This window comes from Gopherus evgoodei, chromosome 1 (assembly GCF_007399415.2).
Source record: "Gopherus evgoodei ecotype Sinaloan lineage chromosome 1, rGopEvg1_v1.p, whole genome shotgun sequence".
NCBI lineage: Eukaryota > Metazoa > Chordata > Testudines > Testudinidae > Gopherus > Gopherus evgoodei.
Window position 1 is genome coordinate 225,277,546 of NC_044322.1, and position 22,415 is coordinate 225,299,960.

At 46.5% G+C, this 22,415-nt stretch overlaps 1 protein-coding gene across 2 annotated transcripts; it reads left to right on the forward strand.

The window, feature by feature from the left end:
* The first annotated feature begins 5,365 nt into the window (after positions 1-5,365).
* MFAP5 (microfibril associated protein 5) lies at positions 5,366-22,054 on the forward strand. 2 transcript variants are annotated; one of them, XM_030538019.1, is made up of 8 exons: positions 5,366-5,536; positions 6,017-6,079; positions 10,430-10,471; positions 14,635-14,670; positions 15,261-15,296; positions 16,080-16,167; positions 16,601-16,674; positions 18,919-22,054. In XM_030538019.1, the coding sequence occupies exons 2-8, from the start codon at positions 6,019-6,021 to the stop codon at positions 19,038-19,040; spliced, it is 459 nt and encodes a 152-aa protein (XP_030393879.1). In that variant the 5' UTR covers positions 5,366-5,536; positions 6,017-6,018; the 3' UTR covers positions 19,041-22,054. The 2 variants fall into 2 exon arrangements, with proteins under 2 accessions (XP_030393879.1, XP_030393871.1); XM_030538011.1 differs by lacking the exon at positions 5,366-5,536 and adding an exon at positions 5,577-5,662.
* The last annotated feature ends 361 nt before the right edge of the window (positions 22,055-22,415 follow it).

Consider the following 22,415-nt stretch of genomic DNA (forward strand, 5'->3'; position numbering starts at 1 on the left):
CCACCTCCCTTTCAGCTCTGCCTCCATTGTGAGCGTGCCCAGCAGGTGTGGCTGAGCATGATCTTCTGGGCCCAAAGCTGCTTGTTAACACTTGGTTCCCTGGTGTGGGGTTTATACAATCAATAACAGACTCCCACAGTGAAAACCAGTCATGTCCTCAGTGGCAACAAGCACATATGTAGTCACACTTCCCAATCCTATACTTCAGGGAAACTTTTAAAAGTTTGGAAGCATTGTTTAACACAGAATCATAGAATTGTAGAACTGGAAGGGACTTGCTCTTAAAAATCTCCAATGATGGAGATTCCCCAGCCTTCCTAGGCAATTTATTCCAGTGCTTAACCACTCTGACAGTTAGGAAGTTTTTCCTAATGTCTGACCTAAACATCCCTTGCTGCAATTTAAGCCCTCTGAGGTGAACGAGAATGATTTTTCTCCCTCCTCCTTGTAACAATCTTTTATGTATTTGTAAACTGTTATCATGTCCTTTCTCAGTCTTCTCTTCTCCAGACTAAACAAACCCAATTTTTTTCCATCTTCCCTCATAGGTCACGTTTTCTAGACCTTTAATCATTTTTGTTGCTCTTCTCTGGATTTTCTCCAATTCATCCACATCTTTCCTGAAATGTGGCGCCCAGAACTGAACACAATATTCCAGTTGAGGCCTAATCAGCGCAGAGTAGAGCAGAAGAATGACTTCTCATGTCTTGCTTACAACACTCCTGCTAATACCTCCCCAGAATGATATTTGATTTTTTTGCAACAGTGGTACACTGTTGACTCATATTTAGCTTGTGATTCTCTGTAGCCCCTAGATTCTTTTCCACAGTACTTCTTCCTAGGCAGTCATTTCCCATTTTGTATGTATGCAACTGATTGTTCCTTCCTGAGCCGAGTACTTTGCATTTGTCCTTATTGAATTTAATCCTGTTTATTTCAGAGCATTTCTCCAGTTTGTCCACATTATTTTAAATTTTAATCCTATCCTCCAAAGCACTTGCAACCCCTCCCAGCTTGATATTTTCTGCAAACTTTATAAGTTTACTCTCTATGCCATTTTCTAAATCATTGATGAAGGTATTGAACAGAACCAGACCCAGAACTGATCCCTGTGGACCCCACTTGACATGTCCTTCTAGCTTGACTGTGAACCATTGACAACTACTCTCTGTGAACAGTTTTCCAACCAGTTAAGCACCCACCTTATAATAGTTCCATCTAGGTTGTATTTCTCTAGTTTGTTTATGAGAAGGTCATGCAAGACAGTATCAAAAGCCTCAACTAAGGTCAAGATATACCACATCTACCACTCCCCCCACAGACACAAGACTTGTTACCCTGTCAAAGGGTACGTCTTCACTACCGGCCATATCAGCTGGTAGCAATCGATTTCTCGGGGATCGATATATCGCGTCTCATCTAGACGCGATATATTGATCCCCGAACGTGCTCCTGTTGACTCCGGAACTCCACTAACGCGAACGGCGGTAGCAAAGTCAACAGGGAGAGCCGTGGACGTCGATCCCGCGCCGTGAGGACAATAGGTAACTCAATCTATGATACTTCGACTTCAGCTACGATATTCATGTAGCTGAAGTTACATATCTTAGATCGATCCCCCCCCAAGTGTAGACCAGCCCAAAGATAGCTATTAGATTTGTTTGCCATGATTTGCTTTTGACAAATCCATGCTGACTGTTACTTATCACCTTATTATCGTGTAGATGTCTGTAAATTGACTGCTTAATTATTTGCTCCATTATCTTTCCAGGTACTGAAGTTAAACTGACTGGTTTATAATTCCCCGGATGGTCTTTATTTGCCTTTTTATAGATTGGCACTATATTTGCCCTTTTCCAGTCCTCTGGAATCTCTCCCATCTTCCATGACTTTTCAGATATAATAATTAATGGCTTAGATATCTCCTCAGTCAGCTTCTTGAGTATTCTAGAGAGACTGTGATTCTAGGCCCACGTCCAGACTACCCCGCCGTATCGGCGGGTTAAAATCGATTGCTCGGGGATCGATATATCACGTCTAGTCTAGACGCGATATAGCGATCCCCGAGCGTGCTTACATTGATTCCGGAACTCCATCAACCCGAACGGAGTTCCGGAATCGACACGGAGAGCCGCGGACATCGATCCCGCGCCGTCTGGATGGGTGAGTAATTCGATCTTAGATATTCGACTTCAGCTACGTTATTCACGTAGCTGAAGTTGCGTATCTAAGATCGATTTTCCTCCCCTAGTCTGGACGAGGCTTAAGATGTATTTCATGAGGCCCTGCCAACTTGAAGGAATCTAACTTGTCTAAGTAATTTTTTATTTGTTCTTTCCCTATTGTGGCTTCTGATCCTACCTCATTTTCACTGGCATTCATTAAGTTAGATGTCCAATTGCTACTAAACTTGTTGATGAAAACAGAAACAAAAAAGTAATTTAGCATTGCTGCCATTTCCACATTTTCTGTTATTGTTTTTCTCTCTTCATTGAGTAATGGTCCGACCCTGTCCTTGGTCTTCCTTTTGCTTCTAATGTATTTGTAGAATGTTTTCTTGTTACCCTTTATGTCTCTAGAAAATGTGATCTTGTTTTGTGCCTAGGCCTTTCGAATTTTGTCCCTACATACTTGTGTTTTTTTTTTATATTCATCTTTTGTAATTTGACCTACTTTCCACTTTTTGTAGGACTCTTTTTTGAGTTTCAGATCATTGAAGATCTGCTGGTTAAACCAGTGTGGTCTCATGCCATACTTCCTATCTATCCTACGCAGTGGGATAGTTTGCTCTTGTTCCTGCCTATGAAAGCACAAGACATGCTGAGCCTCCGGGACTTTGCAGCCCAAATTAATTCTCCTGATATGGCTAGTGATCTTACCATAACTATCCAGGTCTCTAGCCAACTGCTTATTTCCTAAAAAGGAGGAATATTAGAGACAGTGACTTTAACAGCAGGTGTTGGGAGCAGCAAAACAGGGACAAAAACACTTTGCACAACAATCCCCTCCATATCCACCTGCTCAACAAGGCTAAGCGAGGCAACAAACACAACAACAACCGTACTCATGAGGAAGGTGTACATCACATTTTTAAACCCAATCACCTTCCCCTCAGCTAGAACACATTTCCGCCCGTTGGTAGAGTCTGGAGGTAAAATCCACAACCCAGGGCCATGTGTTAAACCCTCAGCATCTGCAACAAATGGAGGTCTCTGTCCCCCAAGTCCAGAGAGGAGACAGAAGCCTGCTAAAACAAAAGAAGTCCTGAAATTAAATCCCAAACTCCAAAACTAAAACACAAAAAACCAAAACCCCATGTCCCCAGCAGAAAGAACATAGAAAGAACAGCAAAGCACACCCACTCTCCAGAGGCGGATTAAGATTTTTTGGGGCCTAGGGCCAGAGCAAATTGGGGGCCCTCCCCACCCCTTCTGCCTTCACTCCCACCCCCATTCCACCTGCAGCCTTGCCCATGGCCCCATCCTGTTCTGCCACTTCCACCTGCAGCCCCACACCTGTTCCACCCACAGCCCCACCCGTTCCACCCCCCCAAACACACACTGTGGCCAGCAATCCATTTGCTCCTTTCTGCCCCTCTGAGACTGTAGAAGCTCTGTTCTCCCTGCCATGGCCCTGGCGCCGCAGCAGGGAGTGACAGCTCCCACAACCCTGAGGTCGTGGCAGGGAGCAAGAGTCGGGGAACTGGGGTTGGGGCAGAGAGGCTTCCCCCATGCCTCCCAGGGCTTCTGCCAGGAACAGGGTCAGGGCACGGGGGATTCCCCCACCCTCCCTGGTGCTGCTACCTGGTTTGGGGTGTTGGGGCTTCCCCTACCCCACCAACCCAGTGCCTCTGCCAGGGGCTCTGTGCTTCCACCACCCAATGGCAGATCTTTTTCCAGGGCCCCCCAGTTGGCCAGGGCACAGGCTCCATCGGTCCAGTGCTAATCCACCACTGCCACTCTCAGCCTCACCCCTACAATCCTCTGAGAGAAAGAGAGAGTAACAGGAAAATGGAGAGAGAGAAAAACAGAGAGAGAAAAACAAAGAGATGGTGATGGATATGTGCTTTCTACAGGGATATATTTGACACTAGTAAATCAACTCTGAGAATATGGCAGATGATTGAATAAGAACCCAGGGCCCTGGTGCTTCCCATTACCTAGGAGCGCCTGAGAGCAGACAACAGCAGGTACAGTGTTGCAGCCACACCTGTGCTTTTTCGTTAATTTGTCTGGTGACAGAGCAGAGCAGTTTATGGACAGGTAGTGAGAAGAGTGCATTCCTCTAGCATGGGGAGAATGACTCTTGCGATTTCTAAGCTCTGGAGTTTTTAATAAAAGTTAAACATTCGTTAGGGAAATCCAGGTGTGTCCTGGCAGTGCTTCAGTGCATGAGAGAATAGCAGGAAGATAGGATGGGCGAGAAAGAAACTAAGGCTATGTTTACACTAACTGTGCTATAACTTATGTCATTCGGTGGTATGAAAAAGCTACTCCCTTGAGCGACATAAGTTACATGACCTAAAGATTGATGTAAGACAGTGCTATGTCTGCAGGAGAGCTTCTGCCACCAACATAGCTACCGCCACTCACGGGGTTGGTGTAGTTAAGCTGATGGGAGAGCTCTCTCCCATCACCTTAGAGTGGTTACATTAGAGCAGCTGTTCTCAAACTGTGGGTTGGGACCCCAAAGTGGGTCATTCGCCCATTTAAATGGGATCACCAGGGCTGGTGTTAAACTTGCTGGGGCCCGGAGCTGAAGCCAAAGCCTAAGCCCCAGCGCCCAGGGTTGAAGCTCAAGGGCTTCAGCTTCAGCACCCCCACCCAGCGCTGAAACCCTTGGGAGTCAGCTTTGCGCCCCCCCCGCCCCCGCATGGGGTGGCGGGGCTCAGGCTTCATCTTTGGCTCCCTGCCCAGGCCAGGGGGTCTCGAGCTGATCTCAGGCTTCAGTCCCCGTGCCCAGGCTTCGGTCCCATGTCCTGGGGTCGTGTAATAATTGTTGTTGTCAGAAAGGGATCACAGTGCAATGAAGTTTGCGAACCCCTGCACTGGAAGAGCTTACATTGTAGCCATGACCTAAAGCAATGGGGTAAAAGCAAATGGCTGAGTGAGTGAAAGAGAAAGGGAGAGACCCAGGAGAGAGCAGGCAGCGGATGAGAGGGAGAGAGCGTTTCTGCACTGGATGGCAGAGTGAAACAGGACACACGTGTGTGACATAGATACTGGGAATCCATCCCTGGCACTGGCCCATCCAGAGGGAACAGGAGGAGCTGGCTCTTTTTGGATCATAATAAACTGGAATGAGGGTGTGGGCTGCTTCTCCTCACCCCCCTCCCTCTCATTCCATCCGCATTATACCACCAAATCCTGCTACTTCTCTCTGGTTTTTTGCTAAAATCGTATTTTGAAGACAACCAAAAGTGGAACATTTTCTGGGAGTGGCTGAGTGTGCCTCACACTCCAGCCAAAGTAGAGGACCAGCCAAAGGGGGAAGAGACAGCGTCTGCAGCTGAAGAGAGTGGAGATCGTGGACAACAGTGAGTGAAGGAGACGCTATCCCTTTCCCCAACACCCCACAGAATAAGTTCCAGAGAGAAGGGGAAGGAGGGGGATAATGATGGGAAACTTTTCTAAGGATTCCAGGCAGTACCATGAGCAAATGGGTGAGAAAAAGAGAAGAAGAGGGGATGAATGTTTGGGGTGGATGGATGGGGAGAGAGAACGAATGGAGGGAGAGAGAAAACGAATTGAGAGGGGAGGTGGAAGGAAAAAGAACAAAGGCAGACAGGATGCTATCTCCAGTCCAAAATGTATGGAGAAGGAGCTCAAGAATGGCAATGACAGAGCAGGAGGGAGATAGATGGAGGGAGAGAGGATGAGGAGAAGGACTGCGTCTGGGAGAGGGATTTGCAGTCAGTGGGTGAGGACAGTGTCTGGCCTGCAGGGGGAAGGTCTCCCTGTTCCTGGTGCAGTTTGTGCCAGACTCTCATCTGACCTCTCTCTCTTTCACTTTGTAGGGATGATGACTTTTGGAGCCCGTGCTCTGCTGTGCATCATAGCCCTCTCTGTCCTCCCAGCTGGTGAGTCACCACCCTATGGGAGCCACATCAGGGCTCTCTCCCCTTTCTTTGCCCTGTGGAGGCTCACACAGAGACCACTGTTCAGTGACAAGAGGGGAAGGACACACACAAAAACAGATGGAGAGTGACAAGGAAAGAACAAGGGGAGAGTGCAGGAGAGGATGGAGAGAATGCTGGACGGAAGTTTGAAAAGCAATGATCAGTGCCCATATGTTCTCCTTCTCCTAAGCAGCAAGGATAGGAGCAGAGAGAGGTTCAGAGACTGAATGGAGAAGAGATGCATGTTTGCAAATTGTTCCCCTTCCACGCATAGCTGCCATTTCCCTTGGTTCTGCGTGGTTGGTGGGATGCGTGGAAACAGGTTGGAGTTGCCAAGCAGAGATGGAGTCGTCAGTGAACAGCTCCTCTAAATATTATGAGCCTCCTCTGAAACCGGTGTAAATCAAGAGCGGCTCGTTGGAGTCAATGAGTTACACAGGCGTGACATAGATGTATGTGAGAGGTGGCTTAAGACCAATGTTTAGAAAAAGGTGTAGCTATAGTGTGCTCAGGGGGGAGCACAATGTATTCTCAGCTGGATACGATGGGGGCAGCAGACAGTTGGAACCCTGGTCTCCCAGACACTGCCTGGGGCAGCGTCTCAGACCGGATATGCAGAGCACTTCCAGCTGGTCTGTGGAACTTGTTCTGTCACAGTGGTGAAAAAAATCTATCAGTCTTCAAGCGCTGATGCTTCCTGATGGTTGTTCCCCATTCCTGGCCTCATTGGCTTTTCTGACCAGTTGAGCTCAGGATTCCAAGCTTCTCTCCACCTGCTGCTTCATGTCTGTCTGTGCTCTGAGTTTCTTTGGCATAAATTTAGGTGGGATTAAATTTGCAGATGTCACAAAATCAGAGAAGGCAGCACCAAACTGAAGAGTAAGCTGGAGAGAGTGGAGAAGAGAATGAGGGATGATTCCATCTTAATGGATAGAGAGGTCTGTACCCAAGGAAAGAGAGAACCAGGGGATAGGTATCGAATAGAAGATGTAGCCTGACAGCTGCACCCTTTACATTAAAGCAAGTTTATTCCATTCTTCCATCATTAGAGATCAGCCTGTGCTGAAATGTTTGGATCAAGAGAGGGACATCCCCATTATTCTGTGGCCGTTTGGATCTGGCTTGTTTCTGATCCTAATAGTAATTTTGCCCATAAGCAGGTACTGTAGCTATCACAGAGCAAATATGAACTGGTGACTGACAAGCAGGGAGGAGAGGCAGCCCTGGCACAATCTTGATCTTAAAGGTGACCTGCAAAGTAAAAAAAAAAAAGAGGTTATGTCCTTTCTGGTGTTTTTATGATGCACAAACAAGGCTTAAAAGGGTTTTTTCCTCCTTGTTTTTTACCCCAGGCCAGGTCAACACTGAAAAGTTAGGTCAACCCAGCTACGTTACTCAGGGGTGTGAAAAATCCACATCGTGAGTGGTGTAGTTAAGCTGACCCAACCCCTGTTGTAACCAGCACTACGTTGACAGAAGAATTCTTCCACTGACCTAGCTGCTGCTTCTCAGTCCTAATCCAGACCAACCCGCGGCATCGGCGGGTTAAAATTGATTGCTCGGGGATCGATATATCGCGTCTAGTCTGGATGCGATGTATCGATCCCCGAGTGCGCTTACATCGATTCCGGAACTCCATCAACCCGAACGGAGTTCCGGAATCGACACGGAGACCTGCGGACATCGATGCAGCGCCGTCCAGACGGGTGAGTACCTCGATTTTAGAAATTCGACTTCAGCTACGTTATTCCCATAGCTGAAGTTGCGTATCTAAAATCGATTTTAATATCTAGTCTAGACGTGGCCTCAGAGAGGTGCATAACCTATGCCAGTGAAATAACCTCTCCTGTCCGGTTAGGTAGTGTTTACACTGAAGTGCTACAGCGGCATCACGCAGAAAGTGCCTCTGAAGCATTTCAAATGTAGACAAGCTCTTAGAAATATCAGGACTGTCCAGGTTGGTTTCTCTTTGTTTTGTTGAAGGGCTAGTTGGAGATTTAGGGTATGTCTACATGTACAATTTTGCAGCGCTGGTTGTTACAGCTGTATTAGTACAGCTGTATAGGGCCAGCGCTGCAGAGTGGCCACACTTACAGCAACCAGCGCTGCAAGTGGTGTTAGATGTGGCCACACTGCAGCGCTGTTGGGCGGCTTCAAGGGGGGTTCGGGGAACGCGAGAGCAAACCGGGGAAGGAGACCAGCTTCGCCGCGGTTTGCTCTCGCGTTCCCCGAACCCCCCTGCAAACCGCAGGGAAGGAGACCTGCTTGCACGGGGGTTCGGGGAATGCGAGAGCAAACCGGAGAAGGAGACCAGGTTCGCCACGGTTTGCTCTCGCATTCCCCGAACCCCCCTGCAAACCGCAGGGAAGGAGACCTGCTTGCTCGGGGGTTTGGGGAACGCGAGAGCAAACCGGGGAAGGAGACCTGCTTGATTACCAGAGGCTTCCTCAGGTATGCTGGGATACCTGCTTGTTCCACGGAGGTCAAGAAAAGCGCTGGTAAATGTCTACACTTGATTACCAGCGCTGGATCACCAGCGCTGGATCCTCTACACCCGAGACAAAACGGGAGTACGGCCAGCACTGCAAACAGGGAGTTGTAGCGCTGGTGATGCCCTGCAGATGTGTACACCTCCTAAGTTGCAGCGCTGTAACCCCCTCACCAGCGCTGCAACTTTGTGATGTAGACAAGCCCTTAGATAACTGGAGTGGGGCATTTTCACCCTCCTAGGGGGTGAGGGTGCCACATCTTTAACAATGAGTGCTTTCCTCCTAAGTGTTTGAATTAAGTAAGTGTTAATACAAGCAAACAAATTAAACAGCTGCTCTTAGTTACTTGGATTTTATTATCAGACCAATTTTCTAGTTATCCTTATTCTTCTGGAGATGAAAGGCTAGATAAGAAGTGAATTTCTAATGTAGAAAATAAGCAGACTCGTTTCAGACCTGCATCACAAAAAGAGAAAAAAGGGCACAACTTCATTTCCCCCCCTTTGCATGTTACCATTAAGAGATGGACCAGAGTAGGAACAGCTTTGAGAAGCAGTGGGTTATTGTGCCTGGATGATGTGTGTAATATCTGGCACTTCCTGGATCAGTGGCCAGTGAAGGTGGATAGCTGCACAGCCATTGCTGGGGACTCCACTGGACACAGAGGGTCCTGAGAGAACTCTTGAAATTCGGCAGAGTGAAATTATGCCCACAGGCCCAATTCTCCCCCTGCAGAGTACAAGTAACTATTACTGAAGTAAGAGATAAATAGGGCTCTCAGTCCCCAATCCTGTAGTCCTTACTCAGGCAATGCTCCCAGTGACTTCAGTGATAACTTTGGTGGAATGCTCAAGGGTATAGTGTATAGGGCACACTTTGACGGGGCCAGTGGGGTATACTATACAGTGGGTCATTCCTACATCTGTCCTAGTTCTAATTTGCTCTGCACTACCCTGAATCACCAGCCTTTTCCTACCAAGTCTCCCCCCCCCCGACACACACAGTTATGCAGATGTTTTCTTCCTCCCTTGTTTAGCAGAAAACTTTTACCTGTTTCGAGCTGCTTAAAGAAGCAGCTCTCTTGCCATTGGCATTTTGAAAGTGAACAGTGGAACTCAGTTTTTATATCTCCTCTGTTACACTGACTGCACAAGTGGCCTCCATTGCTCTCTGCCTGTCCCTTTTTCTCACCGTATAATATACATGCATGTAAATGATCTTCCAGCCTATTGTCAGGGAATGTGAGGTGCTCCATAACAGAGGGGAAAGATAGTCTGGTGGTTATAGCTGTTGACTGGGTACCAGGAGACCTGCCTTCTGTTCCTTACTGTGGCTCTGGGACCTCGGGTAAGTCACTTCCTCACTCAGTGCCTCAGTTCCCTGTCCTGTGCAATAGGCAGTGTGATACTTAACCTACCTCAGAGGGGGACTGTGAAGCTTAATTTGCCAATGTTTGTAAAATACAACAAAGTTTGAAAATGGTGCTGCGGAAATGCAAAGTCTAGGAACAAATCTGTGGCCCTTTGCAACTCCACAGCTGTTACTGCCCACTCCCAGTTGTGCCCACTCAGATGTGTATGGTAGAGCTCTTGCTCTAAAACTTCTTAAACTAAAGGGCAATCTCCTTTATCTATTAGCAGTATAGATCCCAAGATTAGAGCCGAGCAGTTCTCATTCCATCCAGTAGAGGGCAATGGTCTCCTGTACATACATTAGCTAGTTCATGACAGTATTATTATTCATTGTAATTATATAGACTCCAGTTTATGGTAACCCCCCTTCTTTCTTTTCCCCACTCTCCCTCTCCTACCTTATCTTGCAGACTGGTTTCTACTGATGGTCAACTGTCAGGAAGTCCCAACAAGTAAGTCTTGCTGTCTGTTCTCTGTGTGTGTGTGTTTGTGTGCATGCATGCGTGCATGTATACAGGCTGAAAGAAAAGCAAGGTGCTGGTTACTCAGTAGGAAGTGCTAATCCCAATGCCCCAGTATGATGCTAGGGGGTATTAAGATTCTGGAGGTTTTCTCCTTTATATGAAGCCTAAAATAGGCACACCAATCACTCAAGGTTGTTAAAAATCTGATGGTACTTTGTGCAGGGATAGGTGTGTTGGTCCTAATGTCCTGGATAATCATATTCCATCTCACTGCTATTCAGTTCTTCATTTCCTGGCCTCAGCTGTTGTGTAGTGCAGTTATGCAATGTTAAACAGCTGTCATGTTCTACCCCAGACATGGTGGTTTTTATTAATCATTTGTATTATGGTAGCACTCAAAGACCCCATTCGGGTTTGATATCTCATTGCACTAGGTGTATTCACACACACATAGTAAGAGATAGTCACTATCCCAAAGAACTTTCAATATAATTTAAGCCAAGACAAGGGACAAGGATAACAGTGATAGTAGTTACAAAGACTAGCTAGGTGCCCAATTAGCAGGTTTTCAGTCACTAATAGATATTAGGATGTGTGTAGATATATGTATGTGTGTATTTATATCTGTGTGTATATACACACAGATACACGCACAGATACAAATAAATTGATCTCAGCAATCCCCATGGGCTCTCTACCCAGTCACTACTATTTAGCAATTTACTGTAAGCATTATGATGAAAGTGGATCTCTAGGAAGAATTTAAAGGAGAACAGGGTCATGGCTTTATAGAATAGCTGGGCAAAAGCATTCCCTGTGGAGGGAGTAGCATGGAAGAAAGCTCAAAAAAGTCTGTGGGAGAAGCACCTAAAGTGGGTGATTGAGGCTGGCATCACTGGCACAGTAGAGTGAGGCAATGCAGTAAGAGACAAAACCACATAAATATAGGGAGGTAGAATTCTGAAGGACCTTTAAAGGTGAGGACATGAACCTGATGTAATGGAGAAGGAGGTGCCTGTAGAGGGGACTGATGTAGTGAGAGTGACAAGCAAAGCTCTTTGCAGCTGGGGTTGAATGGACAGGAGAGGGGTGGTATGGATGTCAGGGATTCAGAGATTGCAGAAATCAAGATGGGAGAAGATGAGGCCCTGGATGAGAACTTTAGCTGTGTGAACAGAGGGAAAAGAATAGATCTTAAGATGTTATGGAGGAAGGAACTCCAAGATATGGACATGGCATGGAGGTGCAGGACAAGAGGCAGGGAAGAACCAGAGATGTGGGTGTGTTTCAGTGCTGAGTAAATAAGCTCTGTATGTACCAATCTGCAAAGCGCTTTAGAGTGCTTCAAGAATTCATTATTATTTATTATGGTTCTGAGTGCATGTATTTCTTTGTGTGCACTGGGATTTGTTTGTGAATTGATGCTTTATAGCAAAGGATAGTGAGAGACAAGGAGGATCTTGGAATCTGAGAACCTAACACTGAGTCACTCTGTAACAGTGGGAAATTAGAGAAACCTTACTGCTACCTCAGTGGTACCCAAGTGTGGAACATTTGGTATATAAGGAGAGCAAGGTCTAATGGTGAGAACAGTGGGCTATATGTCAGGAGACCTGGATTCTGCTCCTGGCTTTACCACTGACTCACTGTGTAGTTTTGAGCAAGTCACATTCTCTCTCTTTGCCTCAGTTTTCCCCTCTGTAAGTGGGATTATGATAGTTACCTACCTCCAAGGAGAGTTGAGAGGATAAATGAGTTAATGTTTGTACAGTGCTTTGAAAACATAAGGTGCCACATGACTATGCCCTCTCCTCTCCAAGGCAGACCTTGCCTTAGCCAACCATCCTTAGTCATCTCACAGCTACACTCCTGCAACACATTCTACCCTCAAAGGCTTCTTGGAAGCTGTGACTCTTGCAGAATGTGGCCACCAAACTTCTGTGTAGGGAACAGGATTGGGAGCACATCACATCCACACTCCACTTGTCCAGCTTTACACCTCTCTGCAGTTTGGGCTAGATTCAACCCAGTTCACCCTGAACTCCCTAGCTGTCCATCCCAAAGAAGAGTGCTGCAGGAACCCCGAGCAGGGCAGCTCCTCACCTCCGACATCTCTCCCTCCAGCATGGCCACCCAAGATGGGCCAGAGCTGAGAAGTCAGGATCTGGATCCAGAGTTCAGTAGGGGTTTAGAAATGGCGTTTGTTGATGGCCCACCTGTGCCTTTACAGTGTCCTTTACAGTACAACCCTGGAGTTCCCTGCTGTTGCTGGGGTTCTCTCTGCACTCCTCACAGGGAGGTTAGTTTGGGATAGAGGCGTCCTGGTCTATAGGAAATGGCTGTTTTACACTTGAACTAACCTATGTGCACAGGGCACCTTGATCCTCTGGGGATAGGTGCATTATAAGAAGCAGTGAAATGTGAAGCTCAGGCCCTGAGCTGAACTTCCTGGTGTGGTGGCAGGGGGGAAGAGACTTCTCGTGAAATAGCAGAGGATTTGGAGGGGTTCACTGACACGTCTGGGCAGCACTGACTCAAATTACATGCATGTTTGCTGACAGCTAGTGGCCCTTCTAGGGATTCCACGGGACAGATATTGGGCAATGGGGAGGGCTAGTAATAAGCAAGCTGTAAGGGGGGTGAAGGGAGAAGAAGTAAACAGAGATGGACATATTATTAATTCCTTTAGGAATATCCCCCTGATGTGTTCTCTAGCCAATCCCAGGCCAATGGAGGCAGAAAAATCAGTGCCCAGGGTAGGGGAGATATGGAGGCCTTTCTCCCAAGATGGGTGGTCAGAGCAAGATTAGTAATAGTTCAGTTTTTGCATGCAAAACACACTGCTATGAGATTGAAGGCTTCCAGTGAGCGTCCCAAGTCCCAGGAGGGGGTGGATAGAGGTGGGAAGAGGCGCCGTGTGAATATTTACTGGATAGGCTCACGCTATCTTAGGGGCCCATCATGGCAGCTAGAATCATCTGGCCCACTATGGTTAACCAAGCCCAAGTGTAAACCTTCGTAAGAGCCAGAGGAAAAGCCATGACAGCAGGGCCAAGGCTCTGGAATGCCTGTTCAAAGAAGATCAGGAAGAGTCCTTCCCTGATCATCTTGGGGCCCCACTGAAATACCCGCCTCTCCCCCTGCAGCACTTCCCAAGGTACTGGAACAGAAGAAAACCTACAGCACATTCATAGTGAAAAGTCCACAGTTAGAATAAATAATAATTATATAATAATATAACAAAGAGAGGGCTGGGGACTGAGGGTCTCTTCTAGAAGGATCTCACTGTTTCTAATTATCCCCTCACGCCCAGTACTTCTAGGCGTGGTAGTTCATAGCCCCAGCACCTCTGGGCTTGCCATGTCAGTTATGAAAGCAAAACAAATTGCTTGAGCCCCAGAACCTCTTCCATTACAAATTAAGCACTGCTCACACTACCTGGATAGCATGGCAAAGAACACTTTGGGAATGCTAGAGAAAGATTGAGAATCAGGCTATGTTTACGCTACAAGCCAGGAGTGTGAGCACCAGCTTGTGTACACATACTCTCATTAGCTCAATGAGAGCTAGTGCTAGTGTAAATAGTAGCGTAGCCATGGTAGCATGGGCAGCACAGCTTAGCCGTGCCAAGTACAAACCCACCTGAAACCTCTGGACACGTACTCAGCAGGGCTAAGCCATGCCGCCACGGCTGCTGCCTGTGCTAACATAGCTACTCTGCTCTAGCTCTCATCAAGCTAACTTGAGAATGCACATGCCAGCTGAGAATTATGCCCCTTACTCGTAATGTAGACATAGCCACAGAGAGAACACCAGATAGATAGAGGGTGTATGATTGAGGTGGATTAGTGGTGATGCAGTTCAGGAGGGGAATGCAGGCTTCAACTTTTTGCCATCAGTGAGTTAGATTCAAATAGGACCTAAGGGCACAACCGGAAAGACTTTTACTGGGTCTAAACTTAGTCCTTTTTGGTACTCATCATACAAAATCCAGCATACAGAGAGACTTAAGGGTTGGAATAGCAGGGGGGTTGCAGAGTAGAACTGAGGGGCATTGGCAGAGCTGTGTGGGGAGCTCAGGACTGGAATAGCAGGGGGGCTGGACCAAAAACTCAAAGCAGGATCTTTCAGATCATTCTCTCTTTTTCCAGTTACACCTGACATCGAACCTGTCAATGGTGACTTGAGTAAGTTTAGTCTTCTGACACTCAGGGCCTTCCTTTCCCTGCTGATCCCTACTCCCAGCTGTATCACCACTAGAGATCCCCTTCACCTCACAGTCAGAGTCCCACTTTCTCCATTGCCCCTAACTCCAGCTGTAACTCTCCAAAAATTACTCTTTCTTTACACACTTGTTTTTTGTCCAAAAGAAAAAGCCTGATACCGAAGGCATAGTAGCAGATCAACAAGGTGTGGTACATCTGCTTTAATATAAATGTCTGTCTTTTGAAGGAGACATTAACCTGATCTCTCTTCTGGCCTGTCTCTGGGTCAGCACCTAAGGCTGACACCCCAAGGCAGGGTTTGATCAAGGATGGAGAGCAACCGCACTGTTAGAAGGAATGTGAGCTCCCTTTTGCCCCACCTCTGGGGGTTCCAGTGCCCATACCACAGGACACTAGTGTGGCAAAGGATACTGCTTTGTGAGAGGAGCTATTCTCCCTTGGGTAAGGCATTCCCCATGCTCCTTCCTTTACACTTAAGGGCCCCTGCTTTTCACTGTTTATTTTAGAAGCATAGCAAATAATCCAAAATTCACAAATCCTTTGTTTTCTAGCTCCAGCTGCCATTGTAAACACAACAGAGATACCAGGTATGTTTAGTTTTGAGATTCAAAGTAGGGGATATGGAGCCTGTCACCTCTAGGGCATTATTTCCTATCCAGTTCGAACATAGAAATAGCCAGATTGGATCAGACCAGACCTGACCAGATCCATTTGGGCAGTACTAGATGCTTCAGAGGGAGGTGCCAGTATTGGTCACTGTCGCAGGAAAGGATACTGGATTAGATGGACCAGTAGTCAGACCCAGAATGGCTGTTTTTATATTCAAGTAACCCCATACTGGACAGTTATGGAATAATCTGCTCATAAGGGAAGTTTCTTCCTGACCCCACAAGATAAGTGGCCAAGATATAACCTGAAGCATGAGGTTTTATATCCTTTATAAAGTTGCATCTTAAATAATATGGCTGCAGATGCTATTATTTGCATAAATGTCCATTCAGAATTATTCTAAACTCTGAGTACTATTCTGTTAGTGAGTTCCACAGGTTCATTGTATACTGTACTGAAAGTTCTCTTGTTTTTGTATTATGAGCTAAGGGGAATAGAAATGCTTTATCCTCATCCTCTAGACCATTTATTATTTAGTATGACACCTTTATCAGGGTTTCTCTTCTCTAAACAGTCCCAGCACCTCAAGAATATCAGGAAATGGGGTATAGAGCCTTTAGTATCTTGAGCACTAAATCCAATCCAGCCCCAGTTTGGAGGCTTTTGTAAAATGAATTGAAGCTTGCAGTCCAGTGCCTAGTGAACTTGTGTCCACATCACAACGGCCTTTGGCATTCATTTGCATCTGTGTGTGTTCCCAGAATGCCGTGAGGAGCAGTTCCCTTGCACACGCCTGTACTCCGTTCACAAACCTGTGAAACAGTGTATCAGTTACCTGTGTGTTACCAGGTAAGAAGCCTGCAATCCCTAGGAGAAAAACCAAGTCACTGTCACAAAGAGCATGTCCAGCTCCAAAAGTGTGTGCTCTAGGGAGACACAAGGGTTCTATCCCAAGTTCTAGTCCCTCTGAGGGAAGGGAAGTGGGTGAAGTGAATCCTAAGAGTGTAATTGAGGTTCTTAACTAATGCAGTGTAATACTTAATATATTTGTAACTCTTTGAAGTTGTAAAATGTTTTGTGAGCATTGGGCCAAATCTTGAAGTCCCCACACAGGCAAAATGCCTTATTGACATCAATAGAGGTTTTGCCTTAGTGAGGACTGTCTGGAACTCAGGATTTGCCTCGTTTGAATGATTATTGCCTATATCATTTTTTGTTCTCATGAATCTGAATCTCTCTCTCCCATCCTTGACATGATTCTGGTGGCCTCTCATCCCCTCAGTGTGCGTCGCATGTACATAATAAACAAGGAGGTGTGCTCTCGTGTGGTCTGCAAGGAGGATGAAGTCATGCAAGGTGAGTGATGGCTGGGTGGAGGAGCAGCAGAGCAGAGCTCTGTAGGGAAGGGGGGCAGCCTTGTTCAGGTATGCTTTCCTTTATAAGAAACTGTACCGTGCCTGTCGAGTGACATTTCTCTCTGGGGGAACTAGTGGTTGATGGGACAGTGGCACAAGGTGGCTGGCCTTTAAAGAGGTTGGGGCTCAACTTTCAACCCTCCTGAGCTCCCCTCACTCCCTGCTTCTTGACAGGGGTGGCTGTACCACCCTATAAGATGCAATCATAGGGGGAATCCATGTCCACCTGTACTACGGATTTCTGGCCCTGTAACCTACACTGTGCAGTCTACAAAATGGGACCTAATGGAACCTCTTCCCTTTTACCTCTCTACTTGGTGGCTGCTTCTAGGAGCAGCGTGGGGCCACCAGCCACGGCATGCAGGATTTGCCGCCGGCTGGGACTCGAGGGCAGGTTGTCAGATATTTGTCCGGCATTTGGGGTGGCCCCCTGTCATTGGGGACCCCATGCCACCACACAGTTTGTTTCATGGTAAATCTACTCCTGTTTATGCCAGTATCGTGTTGTCCATACTATGGGGTAGCACATATATAACTATATCTCTTTCTAAATGCATATAGTAAAAGCAGTAAAAGAAGTACCTGTAGACCAGCCCCAACAGCCATGTTTTTATTGCTGTTAATCCTGGAGAGCCCATAAAGCTATGAGAGAGCAAATTTATTCTGCTTTGTGCGTTATCAGTAGAATCATTAGCTGGCTTCCCACTGGGGAAACTTTATTGCTGGTAAAAAGAACAAGAATACTTGTGGCACCTTAGAGACAAACAAATTTATTTGAGCATAAACTTTCGTGGGCTACAACCCACTTCATCGGATGCATGCAGTGGAAAATACAGTAGGAAGATATATATATACACAGAGAACATGAAACAATGGGTGTTACCATACACACTCTAACGAGAGTGATCAGTTAAGGTGAGCTATTACCAGCAGGAGAGAAAAAAACTTTTTGTAGTGGTAATCAAAATGCTCCATTTGCAGCAGTTGACAAGAAGTTGTGAGGAACAGTGTGTGTGTGTGTGTGTGGGGAGAATAAACATGGGGAAATAGTTTTACTTTGTGTAATGACCCATCCACTCCCAGTCTTTATTTAAGCCTAATTTAATGGTGTCCATTTTGCAAATTAATTCCAATTCAGCAGTCTCTCGGAGTCTGTTTTTGAAGTTTTTTTGTTGTAATATTGCGACTTTTAGGTCTGTAATCGAGTGACCAGGGAAATTGAAGTGTTCTCCAACTGGTTTTTGAATGTTATAATTCTTGACGTCTGATTTGTGTCCATTTATTCTTTTACGTAGAGACTGTCCGGTTTGGCCAATGTAGTAATACCAATGCTGGTAGTGATGCAAGAAGCAGAGAGAATTTACCTGGATTTTCAGGTCCCAGTTTTGAGTACGTGACAGCAGCTTTTAGAAAACTCCTCTTGATTTGTAAACCAAGCTGAAATTGACACAAAAGGAAGGAGCTGGAATTTGAGGATTTGCAGAGTCACTTCTCTAATAGAAAGTTGCCCAAGTTAATATTAACTTCTAGAGATGAGCCAGAGCAGAGAGTTCAGATCTAGACTCAAACATCCCCAAAATTTGGGGACAGGGGAGACAGGCCAAACCAAACCCTTGGATCTGAACAGTTAGAAAGATAGGAAGCAACTCAGCTGCAAAATCCACATGATCCAGATCTGAAGTTCCACAAAGCTCTGTATTAACACTGAGAACGGATCAAATCAGTAGCCAAATAAATAGTTTAAGCAGGCTCCAGCAACTGGTTTTAAAGACTTGGTTTCACCTGGAATTTACATGGTGTTCCTTGATTAATAGATTAGGCTCTACAAATACTGGGCAAGTCTTTACTAAAAGGTAACCAGGGGAAATCTGGTGTAACTCCTCTGAGTTTAAAAGAGTGGCTTCTGACTTACATTAGTGTAAATGAGGGCAGAATCTAGCCCAGTCTTTATCCAGGCAAAACTCCCAGTGATGTCAGTGTGAATTGTGCCTCCATAAGGCCAGAATGAATTCTGAGTAAAGGCTTCAGGATTCATTTCTCTATCCCGTTTAAATCAGTGTCCATCACAAGTTTATATGGACAACGTCAAGATTGTATTGCTAATTGTTCATGTGATGAACTGAGGTTGAATGAAGCCCTAATTTTCTGTCTCATATCTCTCTGCAACTCTCTTCTTTGTCTCCAGATGAGATCTGCCGCCAGCTGGCTGGCCTCCCCCCTCGACGCCTCCGCCGCTCCGGTCAGCCCCGAGGCCCTCCCTGCAGATGGGGCCAGAACAAGGAGCTGAATAAGCCTGATGCTCTGTGAGCTACAAATAGTAGGAGAGAGAGAGGGAAAGGGAAGAGGAGAATCATTGTCAACCCACCATCTACAACCCCAAACAAGTCCTACTGGCCCTTCAGCAACACCAGCTCCCTCTGCCCCACACTTCAGGTGGTGCAGTGTATGGGGTCCTCTCTGCTAGTGGCTGCTGTCTCCTCTAAAGGGTGCTCATGTTTTTTATCCCAAACTTGATCTTGCAGGCCGGGATCAGCCTATTTCCTGCACTGCTGCATCTCTTGCTCTCCTCCCCCCCACCCAAGAGAGAGATGAGGGTGGAGACAGAATGTAGGTCTCCTACAATTCACAAATCCTTTGGGAGGCCCAGGCCTGGTCACCACAGCACTCCTTGGATGGAGCAAACCTGAGTGTCCTCATGACTACACAGCTCAGTAAATCCTAGGATGCTGGACCCACCCCTGCAGAACTTCCAGCCCCCAACGATCTAAAATCCTCAGGACCAGTACTCTGTAACATTTCAAGAGAGGTCAGGAATAGGAATCAAATCTGGGTTTCTTGCATTGGCATCAGAGTGAAAGTCCTTAGAGTATCCCATCCCAGTCTCAGGGGACTGAGACAGCAGTTTACTACCTGGCAGCCTAGTGTTAGTCACTAGGAGACTCCATGCCCCATCTCTACACTACTCAGTGCCAGAGAAATGACGTGTGGGACTGAGAATTAAACCTTGACAACCCCCAGCTACAATTCAAGACAAGTGTCATAGGCCCTGCAGGCAGTAGTTCATTTATAACCAGCTCTGGGAGGCTTTGAATCCCTTTGTTACAAGCCACCTGTCTTTGTCATAGGAACAGTAGCCAATGAAGAATCTTTGCTTAGCAGAGCAATCTATTTTTCACAATACAAACATAAGATTTATTGAGAAGTATGCCGATCTTCCTCCTAGCCCACCCTCTCCACTCCTCCTAGCTCTACGCCACACCCAGGGGATTCACAGCAAAGGTATCACTGCAAACAATCCAAGCAAATGGCAGTTAATTGAGCTCCTGTGCCAGGGAAGGGCAAAAGTGAAGAATTGGTACATCAAGGAGATGGGCTGGGAACTTGGTACCCCCTGGTGTAAGAGGCATGGAACAGTTGGGTCTTTCAAATAAAGAACAGGTTTGTCCTGGATAATTTGGGGAAGTCTTGGCTCAGCCCAGGTTTATACATATCAAATACAATGTCACAGCTGCTTTAAAAGTCTCTGTGGAATTCCCCTCCCACCCCAGCACCAGGAGCTCTTGCAGAAGGCAGGAAATGTGTGTTGGATTGGCACAGGGAAAAAGAAAGGGACTAAATTGTTGGGCACTGGCAGGGTAACTCGGTCCTACTTCACAATGCAAGGGGATGAGAGTCCCGTGGCCAGAGGAGTGGGCACACATGCAGAGATAAGCCAGCTGTGTGGAATAGATTTCATTCCCCTAGCACTAGTGTTCCATTGTGGTTTGGGGCAGAAGTGAGCCATCTGGGGCAGAGTGGGAGAAGATTTGTGAAATATACTTACAGTGGTGTAGTCACTTATCCAGCACTCCATCCCAGCCAGGGGTTGCTTTGAAGGCACCCTGCCCCTAATTTCTTACAGGTCCCTTAAGCTCCCCCCCCCATCTCTGTTGGGGCTAACACCACTCCTTTCTCAGTCCAGTTTAATGTCAAACAAAGCTCACACAGACCTCAGAGTCCTTAATCACAAAATAACCCAAACAGCCCCCAATGAGTCTCCACTATAAAGCCAAAATCATCACCTCCCCCACACCACTCTGCTAAAGCTGAGCCCTCTGGCACAGCCCCCTCACTAACAGTCTCAACCAGAGCCTTCCAGGAGCCTGCCGCCTTTTATATTAGAATACCCAATTCCCCTCAGGTGAGGCGAATCTCATTATCAGGATTGTTTTAGGCCCAGGCTCTCCAGCTCCTGGGAAAGCCACCCTTTTACAATACTGAAGGGTCTTAATCACCATAGCAGTGCAACTTAACTATGGCAACAGGGTCAGCTGGGGCCATGCAGTTGGGTAGTTTGTCCCTCTACAGCTAGGGGCAGGGAGGAGAGTAGGCCAGGCTCAGTCTCTAACAAAGGTCTTGTTCCCAACTATAAGGGAAGGCCAGTTTGTTTAGTTCCCCACCTCTTGATATATTGGGCATAATTCCACTTGGTAGGAGCAGCATTCTGCCATATATGGCCTGGGTGACACAATAAAGAGGAGAGAGGGCTAGATACAGGAAGAGTTCCGCTATATAAGGGCAAAGTTGCTCTACATAAAAGCCTCTTAAGAGCGGACAAATGTCTACTTTGTACAGAGAGAAGCTGTGTTACATCCTACTTAGGGGAAGATACCCTATTGTAGAGGCAGATTTTTTCCTATGTAGGGGCAGGGATCTGCTCTACAGGGGCTGAATTTTTCTCTACAGACCCACTATATAGGGGAGTGAGTTCCAAGGTAAGCAGGGAGTTTACCCATCCCTGGGAATTATAGGGGCATAATTCTCCTATGCAGAAGGCAGAGTTCCTCTATGTAAGTAGAGACTCACTACATAGGGAGCAGAGCTTTGCCCTAGGTAAAGGTTGAGTTCATACAGGGAGCAGATGCCTGCTACATTGGGAAGAGGTGACTTAAAGCTAGGATCCTGCTCCCATTGAAGTCAATGGCAAAATTCCCATTAACTTCTATGGTACAGGATCAGGGCCTTAAATAGTCCTGCCAATTGGAGGAGAGTGCAGATAAAAATGTTGGAAGGAAGTGGAATTAGACCAAGTCTCCTCTCTGAATATAGAGTTGAATGTAAACATATATAGATATATAAATATATTACATAATTACTGTACAGTATATCTAAATCTCACGTTCACACAGTTTGGGGGAATGCATTAGAAACCTTTGCTGTTGCTTAAATCTCACACTGCATGCAGGGATTGTAAGTGGAATTCCCCTGGGAGAACACTGTCAAAACATTATAGTTCATGTAATGCACACCAAAACATTAAAAGAAAATGTTATTTCTGATTAGTCTTGGCAACTCGTGTTCTGGCTTATTTGTCATTGCTTTTCCTTTTGTTTCCTCCTGACCTGCAGCCAGTTCTGGGCCTCCAACACAACTCTGCCTATATACCTCAACATTTCCCTGACCTGCGGCAGCTCTTGCTATTCCACTCCTGGGATTCCCTCACAGGTCTGCTGATGTCCCTCAATCCTGACGTGCAGCACTCCCAGTGCTGGACTTCCTACATAGCTCTGCAGTTGCACCTCATTCCTGATGAGCTGGGCCCTGTGGCATTTCAGTATTTTATTTAGAGATTCCTGTAATCTCTTTAGGGCATTTGTTTTCCCAGCTGATTAAACCAGTTTATCCAGAGTTTTAGTTGTGACC

What these genes read in the sequence shown, in the direction of transcription:
- MFAP5 (XM_030538011.1), top strand. Translation starts at nt 5,614, where the DNA reads ATGATGGGAAACTTTTCTAAGGATTCCAGGCAGTACCATGAGCAAATG. An exon ending in AGTTACCTGTGTGTTACCAG is followed by an intron (nt 16,168 to 16,600) that starts GTAAGAAGCCTG and finishes TCATCCCCTCAG; the next exon opens with TGTGCGTCGCATGTACATAA. An exon ending in GGAGGATGAAGTCATGCAAG is followed by an intron (nt 16,675 to 18,918) that starts GTGAGTGATGGC and finishes CTTTGTCTCCAG; the next exon opens with ATGAGATCTGCCGCCAGCTG.